This window comes from Nymphaea colorata, chromosome 6 (genome assembly GCF_008831285.2).
Source record: "Nymphaea colorata isolate Beijing-Zhang1983 chromosome 6, ASM883128v2, whole genome shotgun sequence".
Classification (NCBI taxonomy): domain Eukaryota; kingdom Viridiplantae; phylum Streptophyta; class Magnoliopsida; order Nymphaeales; family Nymphaeaceae; genus Nymphaea; species Nymphaea colorata.
In genome coordinates this window covers 19,588,014-19,608,919 of record NC_045143.1, presented here as the reverse complement: position 1 = coordinate 19,608,919, position 20,906 = coordinate 19,588,014, and the positions used below count along the sequence as shown (strand labels likewise).

General features: G+C 35.8%; 1 protein-coding gene across 1 annotated transcript; it reads left to right on the top strand.

Annotated features, from left to right (window-relative positions):
- The first annotated feature begins 7,220 nt into the window (after positions 1 to 7,220).
- LOC126410185 (uncharacterized) lies at positions 7,221 to 20,413 on the top strand. The gene is made up of 3 exons (XM_050078479.1): positions 7,221 to 7,644; positions 15,020 to 15,219; positions 20,326 to 20,413. The coding sequence occupies exons 1-3, from the start codon at positions 7,558 to 7,560 to the stop codon at positions 20,411 to 20,413; spliced, it is 375 nt and encodes a 124-aa protein (XP_049934436.1). The 5' UTR covers positions 7,221 to 7,557.
- The last annotated feature ends 493 nt before the right edge of the window (positions 20,414 to 20,906 follow it).

The window sequence follows — 20,906 nt, the reverse complement described above, 5'->3', positions numbered from 1 at the left end:
TCAATGAATGGATGGTACTAGAATTCCAAAGGCTTTTTAGGAGTCTACTTGTGAAGAAACTGAACCCCGAAGTTATGAAGTTAGAATAAACCTAAAACAGAAAAAAACCATGGAAGAAGAAATTTTGGCACTATATGAAAGCAAAATGTGGATCTTGACTTGACTGAGTACTTCTAACATGGGACGGTGTAAATGGATCTACAAAATAAAAAGGAACTCAAATGGATCAATCTGCAAGGTATGAAACAAGTCTTGTAGCTAAGGAGTATAATCAATACGAAGGAATAGGTTATACTAAGATATTTAGTCCTACTGACAAACTAGTTACTATTTGAATAGTTCTTGCCATGGCCATAACTAAAGGATGAGAGATTTGACAACTTGATGTTCAAAAACACATTTCTTTATGGGGGGTTTTTAAAATCCAGTCTATATGAGTCAACTCTAGGATTTGCAATAAGAAATATCCTCAATAGATATTACACGTAAAGAGGCCATATATGGTCTAAAACAATCAACTCCAGTCATCCCTGCATCAACATGGCTTTCGAAAATGTCAGTCCAGTTCATCACTCATTATAAAAAAATGCCATCAAAATATCATTTATGTTCTCATTTATGTAGATGATATATTCATAACAGGAAGCTCTACTCAATAGACACAGTCCTTAATAAAAAATTCTAGAGAGAGCTCACAGTTAAGGACCTCAGACCATTGAATTTTTTTGGGGGGGCATGGAAGCCATTAAGCAAGAGGTAAGCTTACTTCTTTCTCAAAGGTAACATATAATGGATCTTCTTAAATGTGCTAATATAATGAATGCAAACCAATCAACACTCTAGCTATTGCCAGCCCTACTTTATCAAAATATGACAGAAATCCTTTCGAAAATGGAACTCTCTATAGAAGTATTGTTGGAGATCTCTGATATGTGACCCCGACATGACTAGACCTTACATATGTAGTTAATAAAGTGTATCAATACATGCAAAATACTTCTCAAGATCATTGGAACTATGTTAAGAGGATAGTGAGATATTTAAAGGGAACCTGCATTATGGCCTAGTATTTGCTCAAGGAGAGTGTCTAAACTTCAACTTAGATTATGGCTGGACAAGCTGCTTAGATGGCAAAAAATCTACAAATGGGTATATAGTTTACTTAAACAATAACATTATATTTTGGTCAGCATCCAAGTAAAAAAACTATCGCCAAGTCTTCTATAGAAGTTGAATACAAAGCAGTGGTTGGGGCATCATTTGTATCTCTATGGCTATCTTTTCTCTTAACTAAACTGGGTTTTAGTACTAAAAAGTAAATGTGTTTTGAAGTGCAATAATGTGAGAGCAAAATATTTATTTATCAATCTTATTTTCATGCTCGAATGAAGCACATGGAGATTGACTATTACTTTGTTCGAGAACGCATCACAAATCAAGAATTGGAAGTGAAATATGTGGAAACCAAAAATCAGATGGCTCACACATTTGCTAGAACTTCTCTAGGTCCAAAATCCAGTAATTTCAATAAGGAAGCTCAATTTTTGAGAGATTAGTTTGAGACGGAATGTTAGAGATAAGAACCAAGTTATTTACGATTGTGAAGAATCCTAGCCATTGTGTTAAAAGAGTGAAATGGAAAGAAATCAACAATTGGTGAAAAAAAGAAACTCTAAACAAAATTGTACCAATTATGTATATAGAAATTACTATAATAATGACCCACAAAAAGTGGGCCTACATGTAAACTCCTTGCTGGATAAAAGAAAATCCTCACAATAATAATATAGATTTTGAAATTCATTAGGGGTGAAGTGGACGTAGCCTTATTCATCCAAACCACTATAATTCTCATGTCAACCTTCTTATTTCTTTTGCCTTCTTACCATATTCTAATGTTGGGAATTATTACAAACTGACTTAAATTCTCACATTTTCTTTCCTCTATATAATATAAGCAAACATGATTTAATCATTCATTTTCTTTTCTTCCATATTTATACAAACAAACTTTTAGGGGTCGTTTGATGGTCTGGAAAAATTCTGTAGCAGAAGGAAAAAAATTCAAAATTTTAAAAAATTTCCGATTTCATCAAACACAAAAAATTTTTTGTGACCGTTAAACACGTTTCTGAAAAAATATTTTCGGAAACATGTTTCCGTCACCTTCTTTACTTGCTGGTTGTGTTGAAAATGTAGGGTTAAAACAGACGTGAATAGCCTTTATCTTTGATAACTCTACCACAATATGAAATAATTATTATTATCCATTTAAACTAATATGCTTTCGTTTGTGTGGTTATTTATCTATTTGGTGTGGTTATTTATCTAATTTCTGTAAATCTGAAAAAATGTATTCTTATTATCAAACTAAGAATTAATTTTCTGGAAATCTGGAAATATATTTTTTATCATCAAACATAGAAATATATTTCTGGAAATATATTTCTCAATCATCACACACACATCAATTCCATTTTTCCAAGAAATATGTTTTCAGAAATATATTTTCGGAAATATATTTTCAGACCATCAAACGGCCCCTTATAGTCATTTCTTCCCTTCCCTTCCCTTCTCTTTCCTCTCTTTCCTTCCTCAACATCAATCCCTTCCTTGTTTTTCATTTTTTCTCTTTTCTTTCCATCCATTAATATCATCTGCTTCCCTTCTATCCAAACATTGTATAAGCCCTGGAGCAAGGCAGATTCAATCCAATGGTCTTGCTTATTAAAGTCAATAAAGAGGGCAAAACGGGGAAAATGCAAAAACCCACCTTCCTTTCAGACGACTTCAATCATTTCAAATGGGGAAAATGCAAAAACCCACCTTGCTTATTAAACTAAGTTTGCTTACTGACTTCAATCCTTACATCAGATCACATTTGCTTTGATCCTTGAGAAGGTCATCTATCCAGGTTGCAAAGTAATCATGTTTTTGTTCAATAACTGAAATGACTAAAATGTCCCATGTGTAAAAAGAAAACCCCTTGTAAGAGAAAACATTAAGTAGAAGAGAGAAAAGTTTCTTTTCTAAAGAAGACCAAAACATCTATTGTGTGAGGGTCGTACGTACAGTTAGGCATTTGGGCCCAAATACACATCATGCTCTGCCGTATAAGTCAACATGACAAATAATTTTTTACTTTCAAAATCACATAATCTGGCATAATAACACAATTAGAATGTCCCTCTTGACATATGTACTCACACTGCACATTTATAAATATTCAATTGTGCAAGCAGATCAAATAAAAACAAACTAGGGGTAGTGGGCACACACCAAAGATATATGGCATTCAGTGGTATAGCACTAATGGGATGCCATTGATGGGGTGCCCTTCTTTGGCGCTAACCATAGGGTGTCATGCTAAAGCCTCCTTTATAAAATTTGGAAGGGTGATGCCAATAAACTTTTAATGTGTTGGCACATTGTGGCTGCCAGAAAAGAAGGGGAAGAATTAGGGTTGAATTTAATGCTATTGAAAAGGCTAAAACTTTATGGGCTTTCCTCTAGTTTTTGTGGGCTTCATTCTATATATATGTGTGTGTGTGTATAACTTCTGCCTTTGTGGAGTTTGGAGACTTCACCTGTCTCTTTCAATCGAGCATATCTAGAGTTTTGGATTGGTGTTTGTAGACTTTTCCCTTCTCTCATGAAGTTTCTACCTCTATGGACATTTAAAACTTTACCCCTCTTCTGTCAATCCAGAATCTACCATTGCTTCATCTGGATTCGTAACCATAGAAGTGCAGCAGAGGAACAAGTTAGCCTTTGCAACCTTTTTCCCTTTTTTTTCTTCTGGAAACAATGCATGAGGGTGTTATTGACTTTGTCTTTTTCTTCGACTTTCTTTCTCATTCTTCTTCCATTGGGTCTTGTCTAAGTTTTTGCTTGTGTTGTCATTGTTTCTAGAGGAGTGTTGGGGAGAATAGGTCAGGTCAATATTTGCTTCTTCGTTTTTTCTTCTAGAAAACATCTAACTGGTTATATGATTAAAAGGAACCACCAAAAGAAAATCTACTTTTAGTTTTGAACAAAACAATCTAATTCTAGTTTTGAATAGGAAATCCAATTTCTCGTTATATGATTATCTGTCTATTTTTCTCTTACTTGGTCTTATTTCCTTTCTCTTGTCAATCATCATCCATGCCAATTTTAACTTACGTCAATTGCTGTCCATTTTATGAGTTGAAGGGGAATGTATTGAATACATTGGCTGTATGATTCAAAGTGAAATCAAGTTCTTTACAATTCACACTTGTTTACATTATAAAGAGGTAAAAGAGGAAGTTATTTCAGCATTCAAGTTGTAACTCTTCTGTGTGGTCTATTATTGCATTTTCTCTTTGTTTTTCTTCTTTGAAGTTATCATCTTATTTTTGAGTTTCTACTTGAGGTATTCTGTCATATCTCAGCCTACATCTATGGTTGAAATATCTGGTGCATGGAAAATTTAAATTTATGTTGCTCGCGTGGGTTAGACATTTTTTTTACTTGCATTACTTTGGATTATATTATGTGAATAACTCTAGCCATTGTCTCCATGTAAGTTTAGCAATATCTTAATGATACGGAGAACTTTTGGACTTTGATATTCAATAAAATGAAAGGAATCATTCATGAGCTATAAATCCTTATGGACTATTTTATTGTAGTGTCTACATTAGACATTTCCTATATCATCATTTTACAACTGCTAAAAAGGAAAAAAAAAAGTATAGCTTCAACTACAACTTACAAGTGCCCTTTGGATGTTGATGGTGCAATGATCTTTGATAAAGACTGGGACTAAATGCCTCTAATTTGTTCTGAAATTTGTTTTGTTATGTGTTTGGCCCTGTGCAGTTTGATCATTTGATATCATTATTTCTTTAAGCTTCATAATCTTTTTATGAAGAATTAGACTTGCCGATATCAATTGTCTTTAGAATGGCTCAAAATGAATATTATTAGTGGTGGAGATCCCAATCACGGTGATAAATCAGGTTGGAGCAGACTGTTGTTCAAGGGTCTTATCTACTGTTAGGTTGCCTGCATCTATTATTCTGCCGCAGCTTTTAGAAATGGATTATTTTATCTAGCTTCTCTGAATTTGTGCTTTGATTTTTTCTATAGATTGTCTCTTTGTTGACACTGGCTGGATATTGCCTCCTATTGAATTATGTTCCATTTCTAGTTGTAATCATATTGTTATTGTACAATATGTTATCAGATAATATGAATCAGATTTATATCACTTTTACACTAATTATTCATTTAGTTATAGATGCTTTTGAGTGATAGGTTTCATGTAGAGGACTTTTTTTTCTTTTTATTTCTTGACAATGTGAAATGATCATAAATTGTATAGGAAAGTACATGAAAATGCCTTTACAAAAACTTGGGATATGTTACTGTTACCCCTCGAGAATTGTTGATGATAAAAACACATATCTAAGTGTTTCATGGATGGTTGACGAATAATTTTTTTTTCAAGTAATCTTATCTTACTACTAACTTTAGGACTGCATATGCTGGTCAGACTAGGCATATCCCTACTAAGAATATAGTGTGGGCACATTTAATTTAGTAGATCAGAAAATACACCATATATCCCAGCTTCACAATTATTTTGTTTGAGATCTAAAATATTTGTGCGGCATTTACTAGCTTTGTCGGTGAATCACATATAGGTTAATGTGTTTCTTCATGTTATAAAACAATTTGGTGCAGCATTATTTTTTAGTTGGCCAATGCTCCAATGCGCTTGTAAATATTTTTGTTCATCATACCTTGCATCGGTATAACATTTCTTGCTATCTTTGTCAACTAACGTAAGAATATTTTGTGCTGCATTGGTAGCTTACTTAATGTGACGCGACTTTTTTTTCTTTTGCTTCTGCCAATGCTATTATCAATCTTGTTGTGAATTTAGTATTACTAAATTCATTTGGCAGTGAGAGTCTCAAGCATATTTATTAAATTCAGAAGTGAACTTGCACGTGACAAAGGTGGATTAAGTTAATAATCCCTTGTTCATGCTGTGCTTGTTGCAAGGATTAAGACAGAGGTGCAAACATCTGATAGAGTTGGGCTTCTAACAAACATCACACGCAGGATTCTTGAAAATGGTCTTATGGTGACGAGAGTAAAGTGTCAACAAGTAGTGACGGTTTGTATAAATGGATTATTGGTTCTTTTGTAAATATTCGATTTGTAGTTTGATGTAGACGCACAAATGTTGGATTTATAGTTGGAAATTGTGTATTTTTTGTGTTGTATTTACATATTTGAATGTTCCTAAACCTTATTTTAATGACAATGATCTTTATATTGACAGGAAAAGAACTCCTTTTTATTGTCTTTGACTTTCTAATTTGGTCGTAATTACAAAAGATCTTTAATGATGTTTTTGATAGGCCTTCAATGGCATATGCAAATTATCATAAAATAGGAATGATGGCAGACATATGCACCATTAACATGTTTAGTAATAATACCACTACCATTTTATGATTAGATGTCAGTGAAGACCTTCATGGTCACTTGAAATTCACCATAAAATGTTCACAATGACGTTTTGTAAATTTCATTGAAAATGCTTCAGTGACGTGCTAATGAAGTCATAAACCAGAGGTCTAATACCATAGAGAACTTTACATTGGCATTTTTAGTATGTCATAATATCATAATACTAGCGCTGCAGAAATGCCACTGAAAGCTCTTTCCATCACTTTATGAGCCTACTTAAAAAGGCGTATTTTGGGACAGTTGGAATGCCACTGAAAACCTTTCAGTGACATTAATGAAATGTGACAGAAAATAAGGCCATTTATGTCCTGACATTCATTGGCACCCTCGGCTGGGCTTGTTATATCTCACAAAGAGACATTCGCAGGCGCTTTCTGAACGCCACTGAATCTCAACTATCTTGTTGTGAAAAATACTCTGTAGCTAAACCTATAAGGACAATATTGTCATTCTTTGAGTTGTAAATAGAAAGGCTGGAAGACAGCCAACTGCTAATGAAAAAACCAACAAGGCCATTTTAGTAATTTAATTGCTACTTCATTCTCCTGACAAGGGGTAGAAAAGTAAATTTATTTCTTCATTTCACCCCCCTCTCTCTCTCTCTGTCTTGTACGGGCACCTGATCCCTTTCCTTTTTTATGAGAGATTTCCAACTTCATATTGGCTGTAATCTTCAATCCCAGCCCCAATGGATCCATCCGCTGGGAAACCTATGGTGCCATGGTGGAGATCTTTCTCCTCCTGCCCACCGTGTGGGAAGCAAGAGGCTGGACAGTCGCATGTGGAGGAGGAAGCTGGTGAGATCGCATCTCCCCGTCCCCCTTCGCCTCCCCAATGGCGTGAAATTCAAGAACTCGACCTCCTCTACCAACTAGAGGGTCGCCCGCCTCCTCCTCTGCGGGAGGTACCACCCCCGACTGCACCCTCTGCCTTGACATCTCCTCCGATTCTCCTGCTGCTACAAAAACAAGTGATCTTCTGCTGCTTCTCGGGAAAAGCGACGACCCTGCCGCTACTAACGTGGCTGCTGGTGGCTCCCTTTCGGATATGCCAACCATCGACCCCGCCGTTGCATGCTCCAGGACTGGCTTACTTAAAACATATCCTACCAACGTCTTCGGCAGCAACCTTGAGGTTTTTCTTTCTTTTCTCTCAATCCTTTTCACTTTATATATATATATATAGCATAACCGGTTGGATTCAGTCACTTTATTTATATATATATATATATATATATAGGTAGCATAACCGGTTGGATTCAGTGGGATGTTGTATCCACCTTCAGAAGTCAAACCATAAATTTTTTTTATAAAAGAGGTCGAATTAAAGTTTCGACAATGACCAAAATATTAATTTTTAAAATTTTTATATATAACAAGTGAAATTTTTTAATATACATTTTAAAAAAAAAAAATTAAAGTGAGCCCAGGGCCCACGCCAGCCCCCCTTGGCTCCACCTCTACCCACCTCCCCAGTTAAATTCTTGAAGGGTACTATATTGATGGTATTAAAAAGTAATATTGATATTGAAATTAGGAGTGCTATTATGATGTCAAATGGATGAGTCTCTTTTCTTTTTCTTTTATCTCTCGCTCTTTTTATATATATATATATATTGCATGAATCTTCTTGACATAGTTCTTTTTTGGACAATCAGTTCGATCTTCTTTCTTTCACTGGTTATACAACTACTGCCATGAACCTTGTTGGTGATCATCTCGTTTCTGCCAACAGGAAAATCAGATTTTTTGTGTCATTAATCTTTGCACAAACCGTTTTTATGCCTTGAGAGAGGAGATTTTATTATTTTATAATCTCTTTTATTGAAATTTGAACAAATTAATAATTGATTAGAAGCAAATAGCTACCGCGATAAGTGTGAAGATCAGCATGCCTAGGGGTTGACTTTCTCGCATTACGCATCTCAATATTACAGGGAACCTCAAATTTCCATGGGAAGATCATTTTCTGGTGCTCATGCTAATATTTTCTTCCCGAGAGATACTAGGCTCCCAATTTTTTTTCTGAGGTTTTTCCATAACGGTCCTTGCACTATGGGAATATTTCCAAAATCAGCTCTTCTTTTTGTAACTTTCCAAACGAATAGTCATTTTTGGCCATGCGTTATGGACTTGAAATTACCAAAATACACCTATTAGTTAAATGGGAGACCTCTCCCCCTATAATAACAAATTAACTTAAAATTTGGTATGTTTAATTTGTCTCAGCTAAATTTTCCTTGAAGGGACGAGCTACTGTGTGACTGGGCTGTGTGGGCCACTGCCACACCAGCCCTTGAAATCTTACATTGTCATTAAGCTGGAACTAGGTTCAGATAGGTCCAGCCGCATGTGGTGCCCACATCATACCTAAGTCAGTGCCCCGCAAGCACTCATTGTCTTAAAAGAGGGATCGGTTATTGCCCATCAGCCAAAATTTTTTTGCTCTGCCACTGATATAGATCACATCGACAGCCCCTTGATCCACTGTATATTGGTCTATATGAACCGATACAACAACCATTAGTATTTAGACACAAGACATACACGACGGTATATGTCGTTAACACAGTCGTTAACACAGGCTGTGCATGGGTGACCTAGCTCCTGATACAAGAAAGGAAAACCTAATATGTAAAGATTAATTCAATATCATAGTCCTTCTACTAACATTGTATTTGATTATGAATCGGCGAAAATGTCCAAAAAGAAATTATAATAAAGTTGATCATATCGTAATTAACTATCTACTTTAAACTAAAGTATTAGTTACTGTGCAAATTCAGACAATAAAATGTAGTAGTTCTACCGACATCTAAACAAAGTTTAACTAGAAGATGATGAACAACATAGTTTTAAATGGGCTTAGTTAGACATGAAGTTGAGAGACATGGTAATACATTGCACGTTAATCTGGCGCTCTCTAGTACTCTTTCTTGGTTAGAATTCACCGTCTGAGTGGCTTATAGCTGAATGTGGTTTCAAGGCGTATGTCTCAAATATTTGTTTGGAATTCATTGGATCTTTCATGAGAAAAATACATTAATTAGGGCATGGTTATGTGTGTGTTTAGTGTGCATGTGGGTTGACTATTTGCGTGTTGTAGATGTCAGTTTTGGATCAGATTGCTGGTTGGATATAAATTTGGTAACAAGTAACTTCTTACATGGTGCATAATATATATATATATATATATATATATATATATATATATATATATATATATATATATATATATATATATATATATATATATATATATATATATGTATAGTTATTGAATTTGATCTGCTGGCCTGCGCTGCTTAACCGATCACTTGCATCTAGGAAACTGCTATATTCCAAAACGCAGGACAATTGGTCCAATTTGAATACAGGATGTTACTTATAATAATGCACATGTTAGAACTTAATTTTTTTTGCTTGCAAAACAATTTGCTAGTTAATTTAAAGTTCATGATAACTTGAGGCGGGCTTATTGTCTAAATAATACGCACTATTCAAAATTATGTGAAAGAAAAAGTGTCTAATTTCGTTGTAAAATATGCATGAAAATCAATAACTTAGGTCATGTCTTTTGAGGCTGATCTTGTGCATTTTATGACAAAAGAATTTCCAATTTAAAAGTGAAATCATATGTTTATTTTTTTTCAAAATTATGCCATTAATGTTCTTGGTCCCCGAACCCATTCTTGACTGAAGAGCAACTTCGTGATCATCGATTAATTACATGGAAAATTATCTTCATTATTCTAAGACCATAATTCGACCCCCCATGAAAAATATAAGTGAGATAAGTGATCCAACTCTCGATTTGACAGAATATAGACATATCTATCCCTATTAAGCAAACTAGGCCAGAGTATGTGAGAGAGAGAGAGAGAGAAAAAGAGGGATTTCAAAAATAACCCACTCCCCAAAAAAAGTTGCCTCTTAGCCCGAACAGGATTATTGGCTGGGGCTTTGAACGCAAAACATATCATCTGTAAAGAACTTTAGATCAACCACTCCTACTCCACACTCATGAAATGGTCTACACAGAGAGTTCCACCCAATGAGATGAAGTTCTCCTGCAATCATCCGATTCTCCCCAAATATGTCTGCACCCAAAAATGTAACCACATCTTTAATCAAGCAAATCCTCCCCGAGATAACAATTAGCCTGTTTTAATTAGTTTTCCACCCATCTAATCTCTTATTGACTTTCCTCACCAAGTCTCACAACGATACACCTGCAATTTACCAACAAAAATGGCGTGCCTAGACACACCACAGGAAGACTTGCTTCCTTGCAGCCGAAAATGTCCACAAAGTTTTCCCAGTCTTCATCGATGACAAGAAAAGGAATTACCACCCAGGGATTTGTTAGGGTTCATTTTTAAACCCGTGTTTGATTCCAACTCTGACAAAGATCGACTGCAATCGTATCATCAGCATAAAGCAAATTACCTGGGCAAATATGGCTGTCCCCCAGTGGCCAAGCTAGAAATTTTTTTGGCTGAGGGAAATTATTTCAAGAATTTATATTTCTTAAGGGTCACTAGCATATATAAATGCACAAATATTTAAAGGCATCTGTACATAAATAAATAATTTTTTTTGGATTGGTGTAGGCAACTGCCCACATCAACCAATATGAGGCTTTGCTACCACAACAATCTTAGAGAAAAGATGTTTTTTGCCAAAATAAGGAGGACATGAGACATGGGATCAGGGGTGGGCTGGCTGGGGCCTTGGCACCCCCTCAGATTTTTGAAAAATAAAAAATTTATATATAAATTTAAAAATTTTTGGTTTATAACATATACAAAAATTTGAGATCACCCTGAGCTCAATGGATGCTATTCCATCGAGCTGATGCAGCAAGACTTAGGTCGCTGTAAACCCGACAGACCTAGCAGGAGGAGACCTATTTGGGTCCATATCCAAATCAAATGGTTATGGCTAAAGCTGAAGCCAATATTAATGGCAAATGTCATATATGGGTTACTTAAACCAACCGGACATGATCAAATCTAGACCGGTAAGCTTATTTATATGATCGCCCATTGGCATGGCTGCACTGAGTTGTTTTTACATGACCTGATCTTGGAAGTGTCAGTTCAACCTAGCACCAGATCACTACCCTTGTCGAGCTTGGAAGGCCGGATTGTAGTCTAGTCCAACTTGCTGGCTAGGCCACTCGAATTACCCACCTACATGGATTCTGTGCCGGGCCAAGCTGTTACTTGTAATTTTTTGTGAAGTCAAGCTCTTATTTATAATTTTTAAATTCTTTGATGGTTGTCAATTTCTATGTGTAACATTTTCTTATCAAACTTCCTAAGAAAGGATGTCACCGTTGAAACTTTCTCAAGGAAGTAGTTTTATTGACTTTTGACCATTGCGGGGAAATCCCTACAGATGAAGTGAGCAGTTAACAAGAACACAGAGTTGTGTGCGCCCCTCGATACACACACCAAAAGAAAAAGGGACTTTTTTTAAATCATTAAAAAAAAATGCCTTTTTAAGTCTTTTTACTTTTTTCGACTTTCTTTTTTATCCTTACAAAAATGGTTCTTTAACCGTATTGGCGCATGAAATTTCGTGCACCAACATGGTGTACGTAACTTACTTGAAAGTGGAACCTGAATCTTCAGGTTGCTTCATATTAATTTGTTTCCCTAATTCTCTATGTAGAAAAGTTGTCTTTACGTTGAATTATGTTATTCCAAGTTAAACAATGTAACAAGAGTAAGCATTACCAGTACAGAAGTATGAATATGTTCTAGGATATCTTTTCTTATGTGAGCCCTAGATTCAAAGCTCAATCAATGTTATTTTCCTTGTATTTGCCCTTCACATGAACTAGTGGTGTGTCTTGAGCCCCTATATTAGTTTATGCTTGTGAAGCTCCTTGATATCTTTCTCTCCTAGATGTGGGAGTCTCATATGCCACCTTTTCGAGTTATCATTGATTTGGTCTTCAGTTGGTACTGTAGTAGCAGCTCCCTAGCAGTGTCATTTTATTGTCCTTTCATCACAGATAATGCTTCATTTGAGACTCTAATTGAACCGCTCGATGTTGTGTACTTGCAGTTAGCTACATCCAAGCACCTTAAAGAGGTATCAAGTTTTTCTTTAAATCTGCGACATGTCGTACCTCACCAAGCTTCCTTACTACTCCATCAAACATATTAATTTTTATAGTTCTTATATCAGGAACTTTACATTCAGCATTATTCATAAAGATAGTTCCTCCATCACAAGAAGAATAGGAATCGAACCATTCTCGATATGGCCACAGATGATATGATGCACCCAAATCCAAAATCGTGCAATGATTTAGATATAGAGATCAATCAGCCATTATATGCTGAATATAGATATTTATTATCAATTCTAACTCAATACAGGTATTGACTTCTTTTCATTATTTTGATCCTTTATCTTTCGGTCCTCTAAGTCTTCCTTTAATGTTTTGCAAAAATCTTCAGATATGGCCTTTCTCATTTGTAGTAAAGCACTCCACATCACTAAGATGGTTCTGAGGTCCTCTTGATGTAATTTGAGAATTATTTCTTGAAAACTTTTCCCATTAGTTTCGCTAAGACTTCTTTTCTCAACATCTAGAATGAGTCCCTCGGCTTGAAATTCACTAGTACCATAATTCTGTATATTCCTTTCATATGACAAACGGGCACTAATTACCTCCCATAGCCCAAGTATCCCTTTTCCAAATAGGATTGTGGTTACTAGATGATCATACAAATTAGGCAACATTACAATCAAGAGCATCGTCTTTTTCTCATCATTTATTTTCTCACCCATACTCAAAAGTTGAGAAATAAGCATGTTAAGTTCATTGAAATGTGGAAGGGTATCTTCTTTGCCGTTCATGTGAAGGTAATAAAGTCACTTTAAATGTAGCTTGTTCATTAGATTATTACCCATCTACATGTTTTGTAGCTTGCTTCAGATTGCTTCTGACGTTTCTTCATGGATGACATTGTGGATGGCCGAGTTTCCTAAGTGAAGCCTGCACTTGCAGCCATTTGTCATCCCCTTCAGCTGCTTATCTTTGTCAATCAATGCTGCTCTCACTCTTACTGAATTAGCTAGTCTCATATATGTAATTGCCACGATGACAACTAGCTATTTTACCCATTAAACTTCTCGATTTCACATTCCTTTATAGTTGACATCTTTCACCAAACTCTTGCTACCACTTGCTATGCTACTTTTAAGAACAAAACATGAGCCTAAAGTAACAACTATGGAAAAAAAGAAGAGAAAAGAAGGGAACAAAACACAAAGCAGTTAAGGCGGTTGGTCAAAAACCTACGTCCACCATCAGTCAAAAGATGAAATTTTTTTTATATCTATTTCTCTCTCTCTCTCTCTCTCTTTCTCTTATATGGAAGCATATAGTACAAGCTTGCAATATGAGCCTTATACATGTATAATATATGTTATATATTGTACATATACAATGAGTGTATTATATACATGTATATGTAATATATATGTATAATATATAATAATATTATATATATATGAACTGTAACTATACATATACATGTGTATATAACACGTAGTATACGTGTACGTGTTATATGTATATATTATATGCATTGTATATTACATATATATGTATATGTACATATATATTACATATGAACATACAGTATATATGTTTACATACTCACATTGAGCTCTCCATTCTATCTTCAGCCTTTTCCATTGTGGGTAAGTCTTCAAGCTAAATCCCATCCACCTACTCTCTTCATAGGATTCCATGAAGATGGAATGTGTTGTAATCAAATGAAAAATTTAAGAGCTTCAAATTTTTAACCAAAAATAGGAAAATTTTACAACAGCACACTCATCTTTTTAACATTTAATCTTTTCAAAAGTTAACAAAACCATGCATGCTCAGGTTTGAATATACATGTTACATTTAACACCAATAAATTATACATAAAAGAAGTAGTTAATTGAAAGAAAATCAAGGCTAGATGCATTTTTTGTTATACCACCAAAAATTTGGTTTTGTGTTTGCAAAATTTTCAATAAAATATGGCCCGGCCTCCTGAGCCCCACAAATTAGTCTATCAGCATTAATGCAATTTAATGGGCAGTCTCAACTTGTTTTTCCTTTATTTATGCCTCTCGATAATAAATTTGGTTCTGCAATAGGTGCTTAATTTATTACTCAGAAGTGATATACTTAAGAAATAGTAATATTATGTTACTATTCCAGTATGTTACTTTTATACATATCTTTTCAAAAAATTGAAGTGGAAAAAGTGTTCTATGAACATACCCCAATTTTTGTGGCAGATAAATTAAAAATAACATACAAACAGCCCCTTGATGGGTATCTCAAAAACTCCTATCAGATCTAACATGTTTGTTCTTCTCATGTATTGTCATTGAGTACCATGTAAAGTCAAATTAACACAACAAAAAAGGTAAAGCTTTGGTTGAACTTTGAGAGCTCATATGTTTTACTTGACATATTTTTTTAGGTTTGTAGTCAAGCAGACCATAGAGTCGATTTTGCTGCAAGAACCAAACTGCCAAACAACTCTAGGGCAGCCCAGACGCAGCAGATGCTATTTCACACCCATGATCAGTTGGAGGAGGGTGAGTTCAAACCAGTTATGAATGCTTGGTGGCATTCTCTTATGCCGCAATGTCAAAAACATGAGCAAGAAATTGATTGCAGGTAACATTCTTCATTTGGTTACATTTTTATGCAGTAACTTAAAATTTTCAGTTCAATGTCTTGTCCTTCATTGCATTATAAAAAATCTCACACTAAAACAAAGAAGAGAAGATGTGACATGGTTCAACCTTTTTAGGTCTATGTCCACGGAAGAAATTATTCTCTTGCTTGTTAATTTTCTCAAGTCAAGAGATATCTTTACATACTCAGTTTACACATTTATCAGCTCCCCAATTCTTGGGATTTACTTGATTTTCACGATCGTTTCCTCATTTTGTGGAATAGTTACTAAACTAAGGTTATCTTTATTAGCATAAATCTTTCTTTCAATGGCACCGACTCTATCTTCAATGGCAATATTGCAGTCTTTGATTTTGTTGTTGCCAAGTTGATTGTGTGCCTTATTATCCCCCCGCAAGATGAATGCTTGAGGAAGAGTGTATAGCTTGAAGCGTAAGTTCTCAAAAGCAGTTTGAGCTAGAGGCTTTGTGAGAATATCAGCCAACTGATCAGTACTAGGAATATACGAACTTCAAGATGATGTTTCGCAATGTGGTCTTGAATAAAATGAATGTCAATCTCAATGTGCTTGCTTCTATTATGAAACACAGGATGTGCAGCAAAAGAAGTTGTGCAGATATTATCGCACCATAAGCGTGGAATGTGCAGCATAGTGATGTGCAATTCCTAAAGTAAATAGGTGAGCCATAACACCTCAGAGGAACATGAAGCCAAAGCACGATAGTTTGCCTTGGTACTAGACCAAGCAACAGTGGGCTGTTTGCGAGCAGATCATGAGACAAGAGATGAACCCATGAAGATAGCAAATCGTCTAGTAAACTTTCAATCATCAACATTTCTGGCCGATTCTACAACAGTGTAAGCATCAATCTGAAAGTTGGTGGCTGGTTTTAAGAGAAGACCATAAGATATCATTGCCTTGACATAGCGTAAAATACGTTTGACCGTAGTCATGTGGACTGTAGTGGGATGCTACATATATTGGTAGACTTTGTTAACAGCAAAAGAGATATTAGGCCATGTAAGAGTGGGATAGTGAAGTGCTCGAACAAGTTGCTGATAGGGAGTTGGTTATGGTAAGAGCTCCCCATCATGTTTGGACAGTTTGCATGAAGTCGACATAGGCATCGAGTTTGGCTTTGCATCAACCATGTTAGCCTCCCCGAGGAGATCAAGTATGTATTTTTCTTGAGAAAGAAATAGACCTTTGGAAGAGAACGATGCATGTATACCTAGAAAGTAGTGGAGGAGTCCAAGATCTTTGATGTTGAATTTTTGATCGAGAGTATTGGTGATTGACTCAATCATTATAGCACAATTGCCCGAAATAATGATGTCGTCAACATAAATCAAAATATATAGCACAGAATCTTGCCGAAAACGTATAAAGAGGGAAGGATCAACCTTAGTCCCAACAAAACCCAAAGAGACCAAAAAAATGGTGAGGCAATGGAACCAGGCCCAAGGGGATTGTTTTAAACCATAAATGGCCTTGCAACTGACAAACGTGCCGGGGAAATTTGTCATCAATGAAACAAGAGGTTTGTCATATGTACTTTCTAAGTGAGAACACCATGTAGAAATGCATTATGAACATCAAGTTGGCGAATAGTCCACCCATAAGTGATGGCAATCATAAGGAGAACTCTTATAGATGTGGGTTTGACTACGAGACTGAAGGTTTTGAAGTAGTCAATGTCGTGCTCTTGGGTATAGCCTTTGGTGACTAAGCGAGCTTTATACTGTTCAAGTGTGCCATCAGATTTCCTCTTAATATGAAAGACCCATTTGGAACCAATGATATTAGCAGAGGCCGGCAGAGGAACAAGGGTTCATGTTTCATTTTTGGTGAGAGTTGTAAGTTCTGCTTTCATGGCGTTGACCACTGAAGATGTTTTAAAGCTTGAGTCACACTAGTAGGTTCGGTTTCAAGGTTTAAATAAGTGAAATGGGGTTCATGGATAGGATATTTAGAGATCGTATAAGTTTTGGGCTTTAGGGAGCCAGTATGGGAACAAGTGACCATTGTGTGGGAGCGGTGTGGTTGTGAAGGAACGATAGAAGGGTCGAATGCTATTGGTAGTTCAGGCTCCATAGGTGGATCATGAGTATAGGGGATGGAGGGAGCTGATAGTTCAAGGGTTGAGGAAGGATTGGGAGAAGTTGGTTGGGTAGTGGAAAAGTGAGTAAAGTTGGGTTGATGGAACACAGCTTGGGTAGGCATGGTTATGACTAAGGGTAATGTAGGTGCAATTTCATTGTGTGTAGGCTTGACTATCGACGCCGTGGTTTTGAAGGAATATAGTGCTTCATCAAATACCACATGTCTACTAATGAGAAGTTTGTTCACGTCCTAGTCAAAGCAAATATACCATTTGCGTTGGCTGTTTACCCAAAGAAGACATATTGCTTGCTGTGAAACTGCAATTTGTAAGAGTTGAAATCACGTAGACATGGATAGCAGGCACATCCAAAGACCTTTAGAAATTTATAATCTGGAGATTTTTTGAACAGCACTTGATAGGGTGACTTCATATTAAAAACCCGAGTAGGTATTCTATTAATCAAGAACACAGCGGTTTTAAAAGCAAAATCCCAACATCTATAAGGACCAGCATATGCAAGAAGAGCCAGCCCTATTTCAACTATGTGTCTGTGTTTGCTTTCTATACTTCCATTTTGTTGGTGAACATGTGGACAAGCAACTCTATGAACAATGCCAATCTATTTGAGATAGTTAGAGACAATTCTATATTCTCCTTCGCAATCACTTTGAACGACCTTTATTTTTCTAACAAATTGCTACTCTACCATGACTTGAAAAGTTTTAAAAAGGGTACATCTGATCTGTTTTTATATCCAAGAAAAGCAATAGAAAGCATCCAAAAAATTGACATAATAACTATAACCATGTATAGATGAAGTAGCAGACGGTCCCCAAACATCAATAAAGATTAAATTAAGTAGAGCATCAATCTTGTGTTGCATTGGTGCAAAAGGAAGAGCATGACTTTTCTCTTTTTGACATGCATCACATATCTTACTATGAGGTCCTGTTGTTGATAGGTAATTCAAAATTATTTAAAACATGCATCACAGTTCCAAAATTAAGATGTCCCATCTAGTTATGCCAATCAGCAACTGAGGTCTCTTCTCGTATAAGTGTTGTTTTCTGATGAGCTGCATCATACCACTTAACCTGTTGTAACTTCAGCTGATATAAACCTCCTTTATTTGCTCCTTTCAGAAGTTTCTCCTTGTTGTATGATTCTTAACATAACAACGATTTGCGTCAAATTCAAAGGCAGCATTATTATCGGGCAAATTTATGCATGGATAGTAGATTCTTGGAAATAGTAGGAACATTCAGCACATTATTGATGAAAAACTGAGTCTGAGCTCTAGAGAGAAACATTACCAACATTCTTGTTTTGAAGACCAGCACCATTTTCAACTTTCAACTGATCTTGCCCATGATATTTCAAGTGCATAGATAAATTGTTTAGGTCTGTAGTCACATGATGGGTGTGGCGCTGGTGTCTGGATACCAAAAATCTTCATCACTTTGAGGCCTAGTTTCCATATGATAAGCCTCTAGAGGAGATGATTCCTTTTGAAATTTGTATGTTTTGCAGTTCAATGCACCATGTCCTGTTATCCTACAAACTTGACATATGGTTCGACATTGAGAAGTAAAGTGTCCATGATTGCCACAAGCATGACAAGTGAGCATTTTATCCTAAGGATGGCTTCCTAAATGCCCTCTTTGTTGCTCAGTTTTTCCTCTGTAGTTATGATTCTTAAAATTTTGTCGATACACCATATTGGCTAATGGATCTTCAAAGCTTTCAGGTTTTAAAATTTCAGATTCATGAATAAGAAGAAAAGAATATAACTCTTCCAGATTTATGGGATCGACGCGAGTGCACAATGAGAGCACCATATTCATCTATGGGAAGACCAGAAAGAATATTCATGATGAGGTCTTCTTCGTCAACGAGCTTGGAGGCCATAGCTAACTGATGAGCTATGCCTTCGGCCTTATGAAAATATACTATTATAGAATCAATTCCCTTTTTTAGGTTTCGTATTGTAGATTTGAGTTGCTACAGTTTCGCTCTAGACTGAACAACATAAATATGCTTTATGGTGGTCCAGGCTTTGTAAGACGAGTCAATGCCTACAACTTGACTGTGTGCAATTTCAGTTAATGATGAGATGATCCAACTCAGTAAGAGTTGATCACCTCAATTTCATTCCCGAAACACTGGATTTAGAACAGTTTCTTTGTCATCTTTAGCAGGCAAGAACTCATTTGGAAACTTGAACGATCCATCAATATATCCCATCATATTGTAACTCTTAAGCATAGGTGTAAACTAAGGCTCCCAAAGTAGATAATTATTGGATGACAATTTTATGGATAAAAAATGCTGAAGACTGGTGGGAGTAGGTATGATTGAGGAAGTCAGACCTAAAAACAGCAGATGTATGACATCTGATCTTGATTTTGGTGAAGCCGCAATTGTGTTGTGGGTGTTCCCTTTTGGTGTTGATGATTGACATGTCATTGATGAACGCTGGAGCTCTGATACCACAAAAGCCTCACACTAAAACAGAGAAGACAAGATGTAATATGGTTCAACCTTTTTAGGTCTACATGCATGAAGAAATTATTCTCTTGCTTGTTAATTTTCTCAAGTCAAGAGATATCTTTATATACTCAGTTTACACGTTTATCAGCTTCCTGATTCTTGGGATTTACTTGATTTTCACAATTGTGAGTTTCCTCATTTTGTGGAATAGTTACAATTATCTTTATCAGCATAAATGTTTCTTTCAATAGCACCGACTCTATCTTCAACGGCAATATTGGGGTCTTTGATTTTGTTGTTGCCAAGTTGATTGTGTGCCTTATTACATTAGAAGAACCAATAGAAATCTCCATCCCTATGTGTGTGCGAGAGAGACAGAGAGTGTATTCAATGCATTTCTTTTGTGGTAAATTTTTGCATAATAAATGCCTTGTTATTGACCATATTAGTACACTGAATAGTAATATGATAAGTTGGCTGCATTGTGCAGATCCAATGATGGAGCCCACACTTTGAAGAAACCATATGCATGGCTGCCTACTGCAGAGAATGATGAACTCAGTGACGAGACTCAGTAGCAGATCAAGTAGTTACCTTTTTTAGCTTATATAGACGTTATATATGTTCTTCATAAGTATTTTTTTTTATGTTCCTCGACTTTTACCATAAAAACAATAGTTCTATTGCAGTTCAATCTGTTGTCATTTCTTTTATAAAGTAGTCCAATTGTATGAGGTAGAGAGAATGGAAGATGCAACTCTTGAACGCTTACCATCCATGCAAATTTGATTGCCGCTTTCATTTTTGTCATAATCTAGAGTTCATAAAAAGTCTATTCAAAGCACTGTTGACATTTGACAGAAAAAAAAACCTGGAGGCTGGAGAACAAAAAATGTCATACAGGTTATGTTACCTGTATGACAAGGCAAGAAGTTAGGTGTCTCCTCTTTGGCGGAAATGGAGATTTTGAGGGTCTTCTTTAACTGATTTTCTCTCCATATTAGATGTTAAGAAAAAATGAAAAAAAAAAGAAGTAAATTGTAGCCTATGTCATATGGGTGCAAGGTGCCA